This window comes from Gouania willdenowi, chromosome 16, assembly GCF_900634775.1.
Source record: "Gouania willdenowi chromosome 16, fGouWil2.1, whole genome shotgun sequence".
In the NCBI taxonomy this organism is placed as follows: Eukaryota; Metazoa; Chordata; class Actinopteri; order Blenniiformes; family Gobiesocidae; genus Gouania; species Gouania willdenowi.
The window spans coordinates 19,876,469-19,891,135 of NC_041059.1; the positions used below are offsets into that span (position 1 = coordinate 19,876,469).

The window sequence follows — 14,667 nt, forward strand, 5'->3', positions numbered from 1 at the left end:
AAACTCAAACCTATCTAAGTCTTCTATTAGACACACCATCGCTAACCCTCACTCCACTAGTTTGGATTAAATTGAGTGATTCTATGACTTTTTCTGTCTCACACTGATATCATGCCATTTCTGGAGGAAATCATCCATTGAAATACCCTTTGTTTCAGTACCACACAATGTACACATTTACATCACTAATGTGGTCGACAAAGCTCATCAACCAACTTTTCTATTAAAAAAGACTGACTCAAAACACAAAACGTATACATACATATTCAAATTTATTTAAAAATGGCACAATATTAAAAAACTAATTTTGTCTTGTTAATCAATGGGCAATTGATTGCCCTTTCCACAATAAATGATGCAAAATGAAATGTATGTCAATGATTCCCAACTGCTTTGTTAGTGCGAGGAAATCCTGTGTTCAAATATTAAAGTTTATCACAAATAAACACAGATGTACTGAATTTTTTCTAGATGTTAGTATTAGTAACCTCAGTAATGTTCCTGCACAAATGTCTACATAGTCAAAAACCCTCTGGCAGCAGATGTATCATGTAGAGAGGAGGGGTTTCATCTGGATCTTCACAGTATGGTTCGAAACTCGTCAAAAATGAAACTGGGCACATGAGCTTCGGCCACCTGAAGAATATTGAAAAGACATGTTACCACTCATGAAATGTTTTCAAGCTGCTGGAGACGGAATTACTTTACTGGATAAAAACATAATATTGGCCTCATAGATCAATAAATCAAAGATTATTTGCTAAAATAAAAATAAAATGGAATACCGGGAACAAACTAGGACAAAAAAGCGTCAAGCCAATCACTGACCTCCTTGAAAAACACAAGAAATCACAGTAAGAATAAAGTTCAAACACTTCTATACCTCCATCTACGGGACTCCACATCCCACAATGCAATGTACAAAATTTTACCAACAGTGTCAATAAGAGTGTTTACAGTGGAGGTCAAAACAAACTTTCGAGAGGCCATTTCCACCTTTAACATATTTTTTCGATCAAATGACCATCGATTTATTGATCAATGAGGTCTGCACTACAGATTTATCTGATTATAAACATTAATCTCCAGCAGCTTTAAATGACACAAATCTTAACAGAAACATGTTACACCTGAGTACCAATGACTATTAAAAGTAAGAAACATTGATTTGGAAGATTTGCGACAATCCTGATATGAGGAGTGTTTTTACGGTAAGGGTTACCTTGCGTGACAACTTTGTATACTTCACATAATCTTCAAAAAACATCAGAGCTCCAACCACATCAGAAGGCATGTCAGGGATTTTCTGACTGCAATGGGGGAAAAAAACAAAGCATACATACACATTTAGTAGAATCTATGGAATTGACCAATGACCGCAAATCTGTACAAAAAGAAGATTTCCTTTCTATTTGTATGAACAGTACTGTTACCTTGTGCATTGCTCCATGATGGAGCGGATGAACTGACCAATGAGAGCCAAGAACTGCTGTGTGTATCTGGAGTGAAACTGTTTAAGTAGCGTGAGCAGGCCCAGCACCAGCGGGGGCCAGTCCACTGGGTCTGTGGCTTTCCTGCAACTCATTCCTGATGTGAGAGAAACAGAATTAATTCACAAGTGGATTACAAGGAAGATTTAACAGTAATTGTTACTCTGATCACGTTATGACTGAATGCCTTATACAAATGAAAAGACATTTAAGAAAGCAAAGGGGCCAGGTATTAGGATTCCACCTAGTATCTGAACGAAGCCATTACATCAAGGGATGTCCTAATACAACTCTTTCACTTCTGATATGATACCGATATTCCAGCCTTGAGTATTTGCGGATATGATATAGATCCAATGCAATATCAGCAGAAATTATACATACTTTTATTACTAATTTTGTAGTGTGAAATGCTAGAAAAGGCTTAACAACGTGATATTACCGGTACTCAAACTAAGAAATAGTCAGCAACAGTAAGTATGAGAAAAACTAACTCATTTCTTTTACCAATGGGTTATAGAAGTTTTAACCCCCTTGAACATAAGAATATTCTACAATTGAATTAAATAAATAAAAGGTACATTAGATTAAGTTGAAAAAAATAATCAATAAATTCAATAATAACAAAAATATTTTTTTAAAGTCCAAAATAAGCACACATTTAACTTAAACACAAAATGTGCTTCAATAGAATAAATAAAATAAATTCAAAGACCCTGAAAAATATCCTCAAAAATTATACTTTTAAAGTGCAAAATAATATTTTTAGGTGAGCTGCTTGTATCAAAGTACTAATATCAGAGATTTTCAGATGCAGGCCAATATAATCTGATTCATTCATTTTTTTTTGCTAGTATCCGACCAATTTCTGATATCAAAATATTATCGGAAACAGCCCTAATTACATCTTTTCAAGTTTTTGGGAAAGGAAAATGATTCTGTATTGGATGAATCTCTTGTGTACCTGCTTTATCCTGTACAGTGCCACAGGTGTTAATGCAGGCGCTAATGCCAGCTGCTATCAGGCAAAAGGTGAGGTATGCCAATAGTCAAGACACCAGGCGGTCTTAAGAGTCATCACATCGAGTAAATCTACATAAACACAGCGAGAACACGTCCCAGGTCTCCACCACTGAGAATTAGCCCAGCATCCAGGGCCATCTTACTGTGAGGCACAAGTGCTAGAAATTCAATAATACCTCAATGAAATAAAAACAAACCTTGGTTTTTGGTGTACTGGAGTTTTGACAGCTGCGCAACCATAAACAACAAATTGATGATAGGGAAGTAAGGAAGGCGCTTGGTGGTGATGTAAATCTGAGTAGGGGAAAAAAAATAGCTTTTTTTTCCTGTTTGTTGACATAGTTTTGGACATTTAAACAAATCATGTTTTGAGAGGAATTATCCATTCATTTCAAACCTTGTTGAGCGGATTGTGAATACCAGCGGCCTCTAGGTAGGCAGTGATGTCATACAAAAGAGTGTTGTCTTCTTTTGGATAGGGCAGGGATGGATCCTGGTAGTGAGCCTCAATGTCTGCCAGCAGAGACCTGTGGGACGTGTGTGGGGACAAATCAGTGTGTGTTATAAAACTGACACATTAGCTGATTATCATTTATAAGATCAAGTGACGTGTAAGGTAAACATGCTTCTCAGGGTCATGAATGACAATGGCTCACTGTGCACGTGGTGAGTCAAGGCTGGTCCATGTGGTCTAATATAACAGAGTAACTACTGTTATTGGAGCACATGGGCCGAGAGAGAAAATATTTGGTAAATATTTTCAAAATGGAAGATGTAGGAAAGCTTTATAAATACCTAAATTATTGCATTTAAAAACAAACAATCAACTCAGTGAGATTATACTAGACTGACTTGTTGAGGTTTTCCAGAGCAGCAGCCAGATGTTTGGAGTCAAACTTGCAGGAGTAGTTTAGCTCATTCGCAATCTGCTGTCGGAGGATTTGCATCTGGCCAACCTAACCAACACATGAACATCCAGTTTGCCATCATTTGTTGTTGGAATCATTTTTGATTCACCAACAAGTTGTTGTACCTTCATGATAGATTCCAGGTACGAACCCCAGATCTTCTGAGTCTTTGCCACTGCGTTTGCGTACACTTTACTGGCGTTTCCTATTTGGACAGATAGAGATCAAACCGATTTTGTAGAAAAAAGGAGCTTGACATTGATTACATTATTATGTCCATGAATAAACACCTACCCACAATGCCTTGGACTGGGTTGACAGCACCAAGCATAGATTTTAAGACCTCCACTACGGCTTTGTCCTTTAGGATGGTTCTCTGAAGCATAGTCAGAAAGTGCTGAAGGGAAGAGGGACCATATGCTATATGTTATAAGCTGTGAGTAGATATAAAGGGTTAATTATAAACATGAATGCAATTGGTCAACCTGAAGTTCTTTGACTATCTTGAAGCAGAGCAAGCGGTCCAGTCCATTCAGGCCAAATGTTCCCAGAGTGCTCTGGATCTCAGAGAACAGTCTATTGTTGGTCACTTCTTGATGAGTCTTCACGTCGTACCAGGTGTTCATCTGGTCAATGTAACATGTGGACCTGCAGAGAGGGTATCAAGGCTTTTTAATGCCATCAACATAAATGGCCTGTTTATCTTCTTGTCTTATTGTAACTGACTTGGGATCAGTGATGCGCAGGATCTCTCTGCAGAGGCGACCGATGAAGGTTGCAGACTCATCAACAGAGGGAAACTTTGGGATTGGAATGTGTGTGGACTGGTGTACACTCTCCCAGTCCTGGATCTTATATCAAGCAAATTGGGGAAAAAGCCATTAATCAACTTGCACTACCTGACAAGTAGCCAGAAATCTAAGGCTATGCTCATTGATTAAAGGAGATAAACTGCCGTCAGTGCACTTCTAATCATCAGAAGTAAGATGGAAAATCTGACCTTGGTCCTCAAAAAACTGTTGCACTCTTGTTCCACATTGTAGTTGATGATGCGGGACACTTCCTCCTGCCAGATTTTGAGGCCATAAATGCTGACATAGTCCTGAATGTACTCAAATGACCTGTAAAAGCCATCCATAGTGGCTGCCATCTCCTTCAACTTTGGCATCAGTTCACTGGGCTGAGAGAGCAGAGGAACATTTTAAACTTTGGTTTCATGCCTATTAGTTTGTTGTTAGTTTTAGTCCAAACAAGAATTCAAAACTATAAACGAACAAATACATTTTAAACTTGTGTCCCAGAGAAATGCCTTCAGCTCCATGAATGACTGCTTTGGGATTTCACGCAGTTTAAATATGTCACAGGCTTCACTCGGGATTAACGATGTCGCTTTCTTCAGCTCTGATGTCTTACCTTAGCTTTGGGGTTGAAGATTAAGCCTTGGTGCAAAGCGTAAGCTACCTTCTTCACCAACTCCTTCCTGATGCCATCCTCCAGCAGCTGCTTTGGATCCACCTACAACAAAACAGAATGTTAACAAAAGAAAACCCTATTGAGTAGGGAAAAGACAACTGTACATACCTTAATGATCCCAACTAATGTTGTCTTCATCATCAGAATACCCTCAGTGAAAATTGAAATGTCATGAGTGAGTTTTGCCACCTGTGATCATGTAAAGGACAGGTCTGTTAATGCACACAAGCAGCCCTTTGGATTTTTTATCTCTAACATTAATAAATAACTTGTGAATGTATGCTTTAATTACATTAAAAAGAACACTCAGAGAGCCCAAACCTCCAACAAGCATCAAATATCCTCTTTGCCAGATAGTGGCCATTATCTGGATCAGTGAACCTGATCAGGTACCATGATCATTCACACTATAAAGGCTTGGAAGACATTTCTGTCCCCATTAATTACAATACAATAGCTCCAAATGTATAGACAGCCCCATTTTTTTTTTTTAAATTATGATGAAATGCGCAATCCGGATCTGACCTGAATGAAACTCAGTGGCGGATTCACTAACATCTAAAATAAAGGGTGGTAAACCAGTTGCTTATCTAAATCCTTTGGTGACGCAGTTTCCTCACCTGCTGCGAGGAATTCACTAAGATTGCAGCAATGATTAGTGCACGTACAGAAGTGGTGGAGACCACCCTGTTTAAATGAGCGTTTTCCTCGTTCAATGTGAAGAGGTGAGTGCACAGAAGCACACAATGACATTTGAGGAAGTTAAATTGGAGGCGGGTGGACTCCTCTGTCTGCTGCACAAACATTTGATATTTTTCCCCCCTCAATTAATGTGGCTGCTCAGAACAGGCAGATTTGGACAGAAACCGTCCTATTGATCTGAGTAAATGCAGCAACAGAGAGTCAATAAGTCAGCACCATTTGAAGATGATGTACTGACCATCATCCAGCAGGTCTGAGGTCCTGAGCAGTGATTGTCACATGCACTCTCATATGTGAACATTGTGCCATCACTGCGTAAATTATTGATCTGATCAGCGGATTCTGGCCTGATGCTCCTTCCATCAACGCAACACGAGAATTTTACGGTCAAAACATCACTGGAGTGTTACATCCATAGTGACAGAGCTCCGTGCACAGAATCGATCCTCTCTCCAGCGCAGCAACAACAGACTCCACACGCACCGCCGCGGGTGTGCAGCCTTTTCTCTCCCTCAAACACACTTTACTCTGCATTATTCAGTGGCTGTTAAATATTAACTATTGTTTTATTTGAATTATTTTCTTATACTAGAAATATTAACTGGAGCATTTTTTTTCCATCTTCGTTGTGTTTTGTGTCAACATTCAGTGCAGCCATGATCTCTGTGTGAGTTTGCACCTGCTTCTGAATCGTACTATTTTTGGTGCATAAAACAATCACCGCAAACATTTCCTGGTTTGTTGAATTGCATTGCGTCCCCTGCATTCATTTATTTGCATTTCCTCCTCCCTTGCGAGATCCGCCTACTTTACAAATTCATTAGAGGGAAACTCGCTCAGTGGATTGAGGATGCATTCTGACACGCAGCAGCCGTGCACTCCTGATTCCCTGGTGTTTGTACCCTTTATTAGCGCGTGGAGTGACGTTTGCACACGTTTTAATACCCCTAAACCTTTAGTGAATCCGCCCCTCAGTGGGGTAATTTATGCAATTTTTCCTATGATGAGAGATATGGATATTTTTATTTTTGAAACTGATGCAGAATCGCTATTTTGATCTGGATTCTATTTAAAATTTAAAAGCATCTTTCAAGTCTTAAGGTCTAACTTTGGTTAGGTTTTGTCAAAACCAGTTAAATACTTTAGATGTAATCCATGCATTCACAGAATAACAAACATAAATGAATTCCTGTGTGAAAATATAACCTCCTTGGTGGAGGTAATAAAAGAATGCAATAAAGACAGATGGCAGACAATAGTTCATGTTGGTCTATTTGAAATTTCCTTGAATCTCAAAAATAAAAGATTAACAGGAGTTACACTGGTTTGTTTATAAGATTTAAATAAGTCTTTGGCCAAGATTTGTTACTGAATCCAAGTCTGGCAGATACTCTGAAGTACCAGCCAGAGTAATGGAGACCACTTTGAAACAAAGCACAATGAGAAGTCTCCCCTAGGCTGACCTCATAGCGCGCCCCCAGCTGGGAGTAGTCCTTCAGCTTGTCCTTATCCAGCCGAGTGGGCACCTCCATGATGTCGTGGATCTGAAGCTTGATTATTTTGGCCAGAGAGGTGAACATGCTCTCCGGAATAATCTGCAGCACCTGACAGTAAGACAATAAAATACCCACACTCAGCAACAGCCTGAACATAATGTGTGTTTTATTGCTGATAAATTCAGATTAATCCTAAAAGGCAGAAGGTGCAAGACGTTATGGATAAACATTTGTGTGTAGAACCATGAGCCAACAAATCTTCAGTCATAAAGTAACAGAGCATGTGGTTGCTGACAGCAGAGGGTAATCTAATCTGAAGGTACACATCTACTCAGTATTTCTTTTGGGATAAATTTGCACAACAGATGGTTCTGGAGACGTTAATCATTTCTGCAGCTGTTGCTGACACTCCACAACAATTTGCAGTAAGCAGACCACACTGTTTAGGAGATAGTTCAATTCAACAAAAGTAGAAGTTTATTGATCCAATTATTTACCTTTCTGACGTAGGCCACCAACTCTCCAGAGTAAAACTGTGAAACACTCAGCAGATCAGCACTGTTGGCTTGGTTGATACGCAGCAATGGTAAATCCAGAGCTGATGCCAGCTGGTCAATAATAAACACACATGGGAGTCATCAGAAATGGCAATTTTTAAGATCTTACACATGATAATGTATCTGTGTGCGCTGCACATATTCACTGTTACCTTGAGAAACGTGGCCCTGAGTTTAGTGACCATTGAGGGGTTCACTCTGATGCTCTCCTGCATTATAGATGTAAAGCTGTGGGACAAAACATTAGTCAATAATAAAAACAAAGCTGCTCTACAAACAGAATATAAACACAAGCGAGTCAGGTTTGTCCGAAGTACTGGAGTGAGCAGTGGGAAAGGTGGACTCTGAAGAGATTACAGAGTCAATGTAGAAAATGTGATAATAATAGAGAAACTCACACAGTCAAGTGTTTTATCTGCTTCAACAACAAACTATTTTCATTACATATATGGGGACCACACTCTCTAGTATAAACTGTTTAGATGAAGCAACTGACTCCAAGGTTGGGGATCCTTGATCCTCAGTTTTACAGCTTGTACTGGTGACGTTCCTAGCTTTACTAGAAGAACCTGATGTTTTTTTAATTTTCTAATTATTTGGAGATTGACAAAAGAACACGGCAATATTCCCCCTGGTGGTCAACAATTTAGAAAAATCTGTTAAAACAATAAATTACATTACAAAGCCACTTATTTGTCATAAATCAATCTTTTGATCTGCTAAAAGATTGTAATGAATTTAAGTGAAAACACCTCAGTTTAAGGGCTTTTCTCTTTAGTGAGATTGAAAAAGAGATTAATTAGATTATTTAATTACAGATCATAATTAATTAATAGTTCAATTTGTTTTATCGCTTGACAGCACTAATAAAAACCCACGAGCATATATTGTTTCCAACTATATCATTTGTCAAAAAACTCTGACAGGAAACATTACTCCCGTATTTGGGCTAAAATTGTGAAGTATGTTTAAGATCCATCAAACTTTGAGTACCTGTCAATAATCTGCCAGGCATAAGACAAGTCTCCCACAATCTCCATAGTGATGAGCACTTCTTCTTTTATATTGATGGTGCGTATCATCTGGTGCAGGAACTTTCTGGTGTCAGCCAGAAACTGGCAAACCTGTAGGTTGGACTCCAGCTGGTGAAACTCCTGGACCTGAAAAGTGAAGAAAACACCAAAGATCAACAGTTATGCTGATAAACATCACGAGATGTTGACAGAAGAAGCTTTGAAAATGAAGGCATTTAATTGATTTCCCTAATGTACTTTAATGTATATATAAGCAGGAACGTATGACTTATGTTAGGATGAAGCTAAAGACGATCAAGCGCTTTATCTACCTCGATGAGGGCCTGGATCAGCTGGACCGTCTTTCTCCCAGCAGCGGTGGAGTCCTCATAGTTTAAAGACTCAATCTGCTTTGAGATTTCCCTGAACCAGGCCTGAAGGTTCTCTATGAAAAATGTTATCCAAAAACAAAAAAAATGCTATTTTAAAAGGTTTTAGGTGCTGTAGGGATGTGTATTGTTTCTTATTTTGTTTCTCTGCTCGCTCCTTTCCTTCAGATTTTTTTTTTTAAATATTGGATCCTAAAGTGAAAACTTCAACACATAGAAAGTATTAAATTCTCAGAGACGAAGACTCCTGGATAAAAACTACACTGTGACCCATCACCTTATAAGCCTATCAGGGGAACCTCACCGTTTTTTTCCACCCTGGTGAGAGGTTTGACACCTGAGAAGACTTCTGCGAGCTCAGTCATCCTCTCAGATCCCTCCTTCTTGTAGCTCTCCCATTTGATCTGTTTCTCTGACAACATCTGCTTGAACATCTGCAAGAGGAGCAGCACAGATGCCGAGTTGATGAGAAAGGATTAGCCGGATGAGATGTGTAATTAGAGCATTAAAGTTGTGTCCTCTCTCAATGATAAACTGGCTCGCCATATGCTATTTCAGTGCACACTACCAGGCAATGAGGTGAAAATGTCACGACACGACAAGGAACACAGCTGGCTGCATCAGTGGGAAAGTGCACAAACATCTATTTCACACAAACTTGAAAGATGTTTGGATTCAAACACATCTCGGGGTGATAAACAATCTGCAGATGCAGGTTTTCATTCTTCTGATTTATGATTGTTGTGACTTGATTTCCCACTGTAATAAACTGTAAGGCTCTCACCTCTTTGAGTGTAAACTCAAACTGGGCAGTGTCGAGCAGGAGCTGGAACAGGATCTTGGGTTTGTATTTGGAGTCGTTAAGCACTTGTTCTTTAATCTGACGCAGCCGCTTGTTGTTTAAATCATAGGCTTTAGACACCAGAAATTACACGTTAATATTGCACACATCCGAGCCAGGGTTGGGGTCAATTATAATTTAAATTGCGTAATTGATAATAAATTACAATTTTGGCAAAATTATTTAATTATTAATTATTTAATAATTTAAAAAATCTGTTGCTATCATAATCGTAATTAAATTGTAATTGAGTTTAGATAATTGACTTTGTAATTGCCATGAAAATTCGATAAAAAATGTCAATTATAATTTAACGCAAAACTGGGGAACCATGTTACAGTTCTATGTACACTTCCTCACATACAGTATGTAGTTAACAATCATTAAAATATGTTTCATATCAAGCTTTCCCACATTTTACCATTTAAAAAAATTGAAATCGAGGGCTATACTGACACAAAAAAGGCTCAGATTCCCACACCATAAACACTAAAACCTGTATTTTCATTGATTATGAAGCCTAACAAGGTAATCAATAGATAGGAAAGCAATTAGAAGATATATATTTGCTTTTATTGTATTCTACAGATGATTTAGAACCCATTACCATAAGAGATGCTAACAGAAAGCTAACACAAGAGGAAGGTTAACTTTTATTAGGTCATTTATTTCAGGCTCAGTAATTGTGATTAATTGCAATTAAACTTTAGAAATTGAAAACGTAATTGTCAACTGACTTTCTGAGGATGGAAAATAATTGAAATGTAATTGTAATTGGAAAAAACTGCTGGTTACTGTAATTATATTTCAATTGTAAATTGAACATGGGTAATTGAATATGAAAAATGGAATTGACCCCAACCCTGATCCAAGCTAATAATTTTCAACAACACAACTTTGAAACTGAATTTTGATGTAGTTAAATAAGTAAATAGACACTATTTCAGTTATGGAGTCGAGTAAACATACAATACATTATTTGGTAAACTATAATAAAAAAAAAATTAATTATATACATTTTCACAATATATATATATATATATATATATATATACATAACAACATGACCACCAACAAAAGGCTTCATTACAGTGAATGTAGAAAATCCTAACACTGTATTCTCACCTGACTCAGCAGAATGAAGCATCAGCCAGCGGATTGCAACATTGCAGTCTCTCAGACAATTGAGTAGTTTTGGAATGTTGTCGAGGATGATTTCCTCCCTCAGAAAGCCCTCCTTCAGCAGTTGCTGCACCTGAGGTTTGAGGCTCTCCATGCCAGCAGCATAGCGAGTAGCCTGCGCATGAGGATTGCAAAATAGTCAGAAATTTGATGTGTGATCATCTATTCCACAAACACAGGACAATGAGCACAAAGAAGTCAATATTTTCAGACTCACGTCACTGAACACAGTGTTTCTTAATACCTGCTCTTTGATGTTAGCAGAGTCCAAGGTGTAGTTAAGAGCAGTCTTGGCAGCTTTGTATGGTTCCCAGGCATCCACTAGGTTCACTGTGATCCCCATGTAGATACTAATAACCTGCCAGACGACACAAAAAAAAACTTTAACACAATGCTTCACCTAAGATGGTTCAAAATGAAAAAATAAAAAAACGTCTAATAGATTAAAAGCCTTACCCAGTTATCAGGAAAGTATTTGTCGACTATCTCCCTCATCTTGGCCTGCTGGGTTTGTAGGATGGAAGGACTAAAGTATAGGCACACATAGAGCATGGCTGCCTGGTTAGCCAGTGCTGTGCTGCGATGCTCTGGCAGTGGATAAGCAGACACCTGACAACCACGACAAAAAATGCTTCTAGATTACAAGATCAAAACAATCCGGTCTAAAATGTATTAAAAAAGAAGAATAAATAAATGAGCAACATGTTTGTATGAAAGCGACACGTCTTACTTGGTTGTAAATGTCGTCTGAACGCAGCCTTCCAATGACCATGCTGATGAAAGTGGTGCTGATGGGAACCCGCTTGAAGTAGCTTTCTGGGTAGTTGGCTGGTCGCTTTGCTCCTGGCTGGCTGGAGTAGCTGGTGCTACGTAGCAGCTTACAGATGTCATCCAGGTTAGAATCAGCTGATGAACGGGCAGCACTGTGGGAAATTCAGTTTTGTAACGACATTAAACCGAGGTAATTCGAATGTGAATATATGAGTGTGATTAAAAAGTACAAGACGGCTTGGCTTGTGTTCAAATTGTGTTTTAATTAGCGAATGCTGAGTGTACCTGTATCTATAATAGGAAACAAGCATCCTTTCTCTGACCTCCCCTTCAATCTTTTGGTCAATAACCAGCAACATGACTCCATACAAGTAGAGAGCTTCACACTGGACAAAAAAAAAAAAAAGAAGTACATAATCAGGTATTTTCAATTAACTTTCTGTTTTAAGAGCATTATAATGCAAACTATAGTAACATGGACTCAGCACAACTAATAAACAATCAACAATCCTACAGCTGAAAATGGTTTATTTAATTATTCCCTATTTGTAATTTTTGTAACATACCAGAAGCTGTTTTCCATCCTCATTTAGAAGCACAGTCTCCAAGGTCTGCTGAATATAAACACCTTCATACAGGTCATCCAAATATCTAGAGAGAAGACACAATGTTTTAAATTGCAATAAATATACAAAGTGTCTATAGGTCCGGACCCAGACCTCGGACAAATCTGATTATTGTTCCGGCACTTCCTGTGCAGGAAGTGCTGGAACTATAGTCAGGATTGTCTGAGGTCCCGGGTCCGGACCAAAAGCAACAGCCATAAATATATACAATTATAAAATGATCTCAAAGTCACAAAGTGTAGGTCTATATTTAGTATACTAACTTAGTTTGTAAAAAAAAAAACAAAAACATAAAACGTTCTCATCTAAAGATAACTGTCAAGCACCGTTTCCCCACTCACCTGTTGAGATCTATTATATATTTGTGGACACTCTCAAAAGCCAGGTAGAACCTGGACAGAATTTCAATGTTGTTTTCTCGGAATTCTTCATCCAGGTCCTGAAGCTCTGGTTTGGCTTCCAGCTTCCCCTCGTAATACTCAGGACCCTGAAGAGATTTCAGTGCAAAGTACAAACTAAAGGCAAAACGTCTACGGCAGAGCAATAAATTACAAAGTTAGGTCATGCAAACAAACATATCATAATGAACAGAGAATGTGAATTTAAACTAGAATGAGAGAAACTACCAGTATCTAAACCATCTAATAATCAAACACAACTTTAAATCTGAAACATGTATCTTGTAGTAGAAACCCTTTGATTAGAAGTGAATATTCATAATTTTTGCCTGTACACGGCAAGGACAAAGAGATTTAAGGAGTAGGAGTTCCAAAGTATGTTGTTGCACCTTAAAATAACTGAAATCACAGATGATATCTCCATATTTCTGCTGGTCAATCTTGTCCTTAAGCCGAAACACAGTCGGGATGAAGTCAGACAGACGTAGTAGCTCAGCAATGATAGCATTTCCTCTGGAAACTATCCTGAGAATGGCCTGGCCACACAGATTGTTCTCAGCCAGGAAGTCCACCATCGTAGCTTGGAGAGAAAGAAAAGGATGTAGAAGGCAGCCAGACCTGGACACAACGGGAGAAGATACAGAAATAAAAGAGAGATTCATTAACTTGTGACTTGTTTCCTTTATTCTAGCCCTTTTCCGACACATTGAAATGCTTTAGGAAGTGTCTATTGATACGGAGACGTATCAATAGACACCTGTGCCTGTTTTCACTGTGTCAGGATTGCCCAGTGGTCTGAGGCGCCTGACTCAAGTATTCTTCCTTCTGCTGTCGTGGGTTCGAATCCCACTTTTGACATATGTATTATTTCATTTTAACATATTTAACACGGCAAATTCCACCTTTAAAAATACGTATAAATATTTTAGGGTTTTTCCTGGGTTACGGGATAGGGCTAAAATAAAAGGGTTAGCAGGGTAGCTAAAAATAAATATGAGCTAAAATAAAAGTGACGGAACTTTAGGTCACGTGGTGCACCTATTGTAGAAATGTGCGAGAATAAACCAACTAAAGGCTCACAGTGGACTCCTCGCACATTTCTACACCTATCACCGTCACCTAAACTGGCCAATGAGGGGCGCTGCGTATACACTGACTGGCATTCTATAGCCACGGCCAATACTTTATTATAGAATTGTCTACCCTTGAATTAAATTGTGGTTTTCTTTAGTTTTTCATAAAAAAAAAAAAATATATATATATATATATATAAAGCTGTGGCCCTGCCTAAGTGTCCCAGATATGGTGAAAACTTCCATGATGTTCAGCTAAAATAACAGTTGTTACACTTTGCCATATACTGCACTCACTGAAAACCCCTGTGGAAATGTTTTAAGTAATAGTGAGAGCTTTAATAGAATCAAAATCCTAATGAAAGAAATTAAATACAGAAGTTAAAAGTCAAACACCCCATATTAATTAATTGTTACCTCCGATCTAACGTTAGCGTTTAGCCTGCTAGCTGCTGTCATTTGCTAAAAGATGCAGTTCACAGCCGTAAAAGCAAAAAGGCCAAAAACAAAAACATACACACAATTTATTGGATACATTTGATGTATTTTTGTGTGTGAGGGTTTTTTTAAAGTCTTCATTTAGAGTAAAATTGTACTTGCCTCTCTTCCAAACGCCTCTGCTCTGTTTACTTCCTTATGACCAATCACATGATTCACAGCAGACGGGGTTGCCAGATCGAGCCGATGGATTCCCGCAACACAGTTTTTTTTTTTCTTTTTCTTTC

At 38.3% G+C, this 14,667-nt stretch overlaps 1 protein-coding gene across 1 annotated transcript; it reads right to left on the reverse strand.

Moving 5' to 3' along the window:
• Positions 1-253: 253 nt before the first annotated feature.
• washc5 (WASH complex subunit 5) lies at positions 254-14,617 on the reverse strand. Its single transcript, XM_028471369.1, has 29 exons — positions 14,543-14,617; positions 13,259-13,487; positions 12,813-12,958; positions 12,412-12,496; positions 12,131-12,231; positions 11,805-11,997; positions 11,531-11,683; positions 11,319-11,432; positions 11,018-11,189; positions 9,836-9,963; positions 9,356-9,485; positions 8,995-9,107; positions 8,643-8,809; positions 7,802-7,877; positions 7,590-7,700; positions 7,060-7,200; positions 5,003-5,083; positions 4,835-4,936; positions 4,422-4,601; positions 4,148-4,272; positions 3,907-4,069; positions 3,716-3,818; positions 3,547-3,626; positions 3,366-3,469; positions 2,911-3,040; positions 2,711-2,807; positions 1,434-1,587; positions 1,223-1,310; positions 254-636 (listed from the first exon to the last, which is right to left on the reverse strand). Exons 2-29 carry the CDS (start codon positions 13,442-13,444, stop codon positions 580-582), a joined length of 3,480 nt encoding a protein of 1,159 aa, XP_028327170.1. The 5' UTR covers positions 13,445-13,487; positions 14,543-14,617; the 3' UTR covers positions 254-579.
• Between the last annotated feature and the right edge of the window lie 50 nt (positions 14,618-14,667).

What these genes read in the sequence shown, in the direction of transcription:
- washc5 (XM_028471369.1), bottom strand. Translation starts at nt 13,444, where the DNA reads ATGGTGGACTTCCTGGCTGAGAACAATCTGTGTGGCCAGGCCATTCTC. An exon ending in AGCTGGGGGCGCGCTATGAG is followed by an intron (nt 5,084 to 7,059) that starts GTCAGCCTAGGG and finishes ACATGATCACAG; the next exon opens with GTGGCAAAACTCACTCATGA. An exon ending in TCTTCAACCCCAAAGCTAAG is followed by an intron (nt 4,602 to 4,834) that starts GTAAGACATCAG and finishes CTGCTCTCTCAG; the next exon opens with CCCAGTGAACTGATGCCAAA.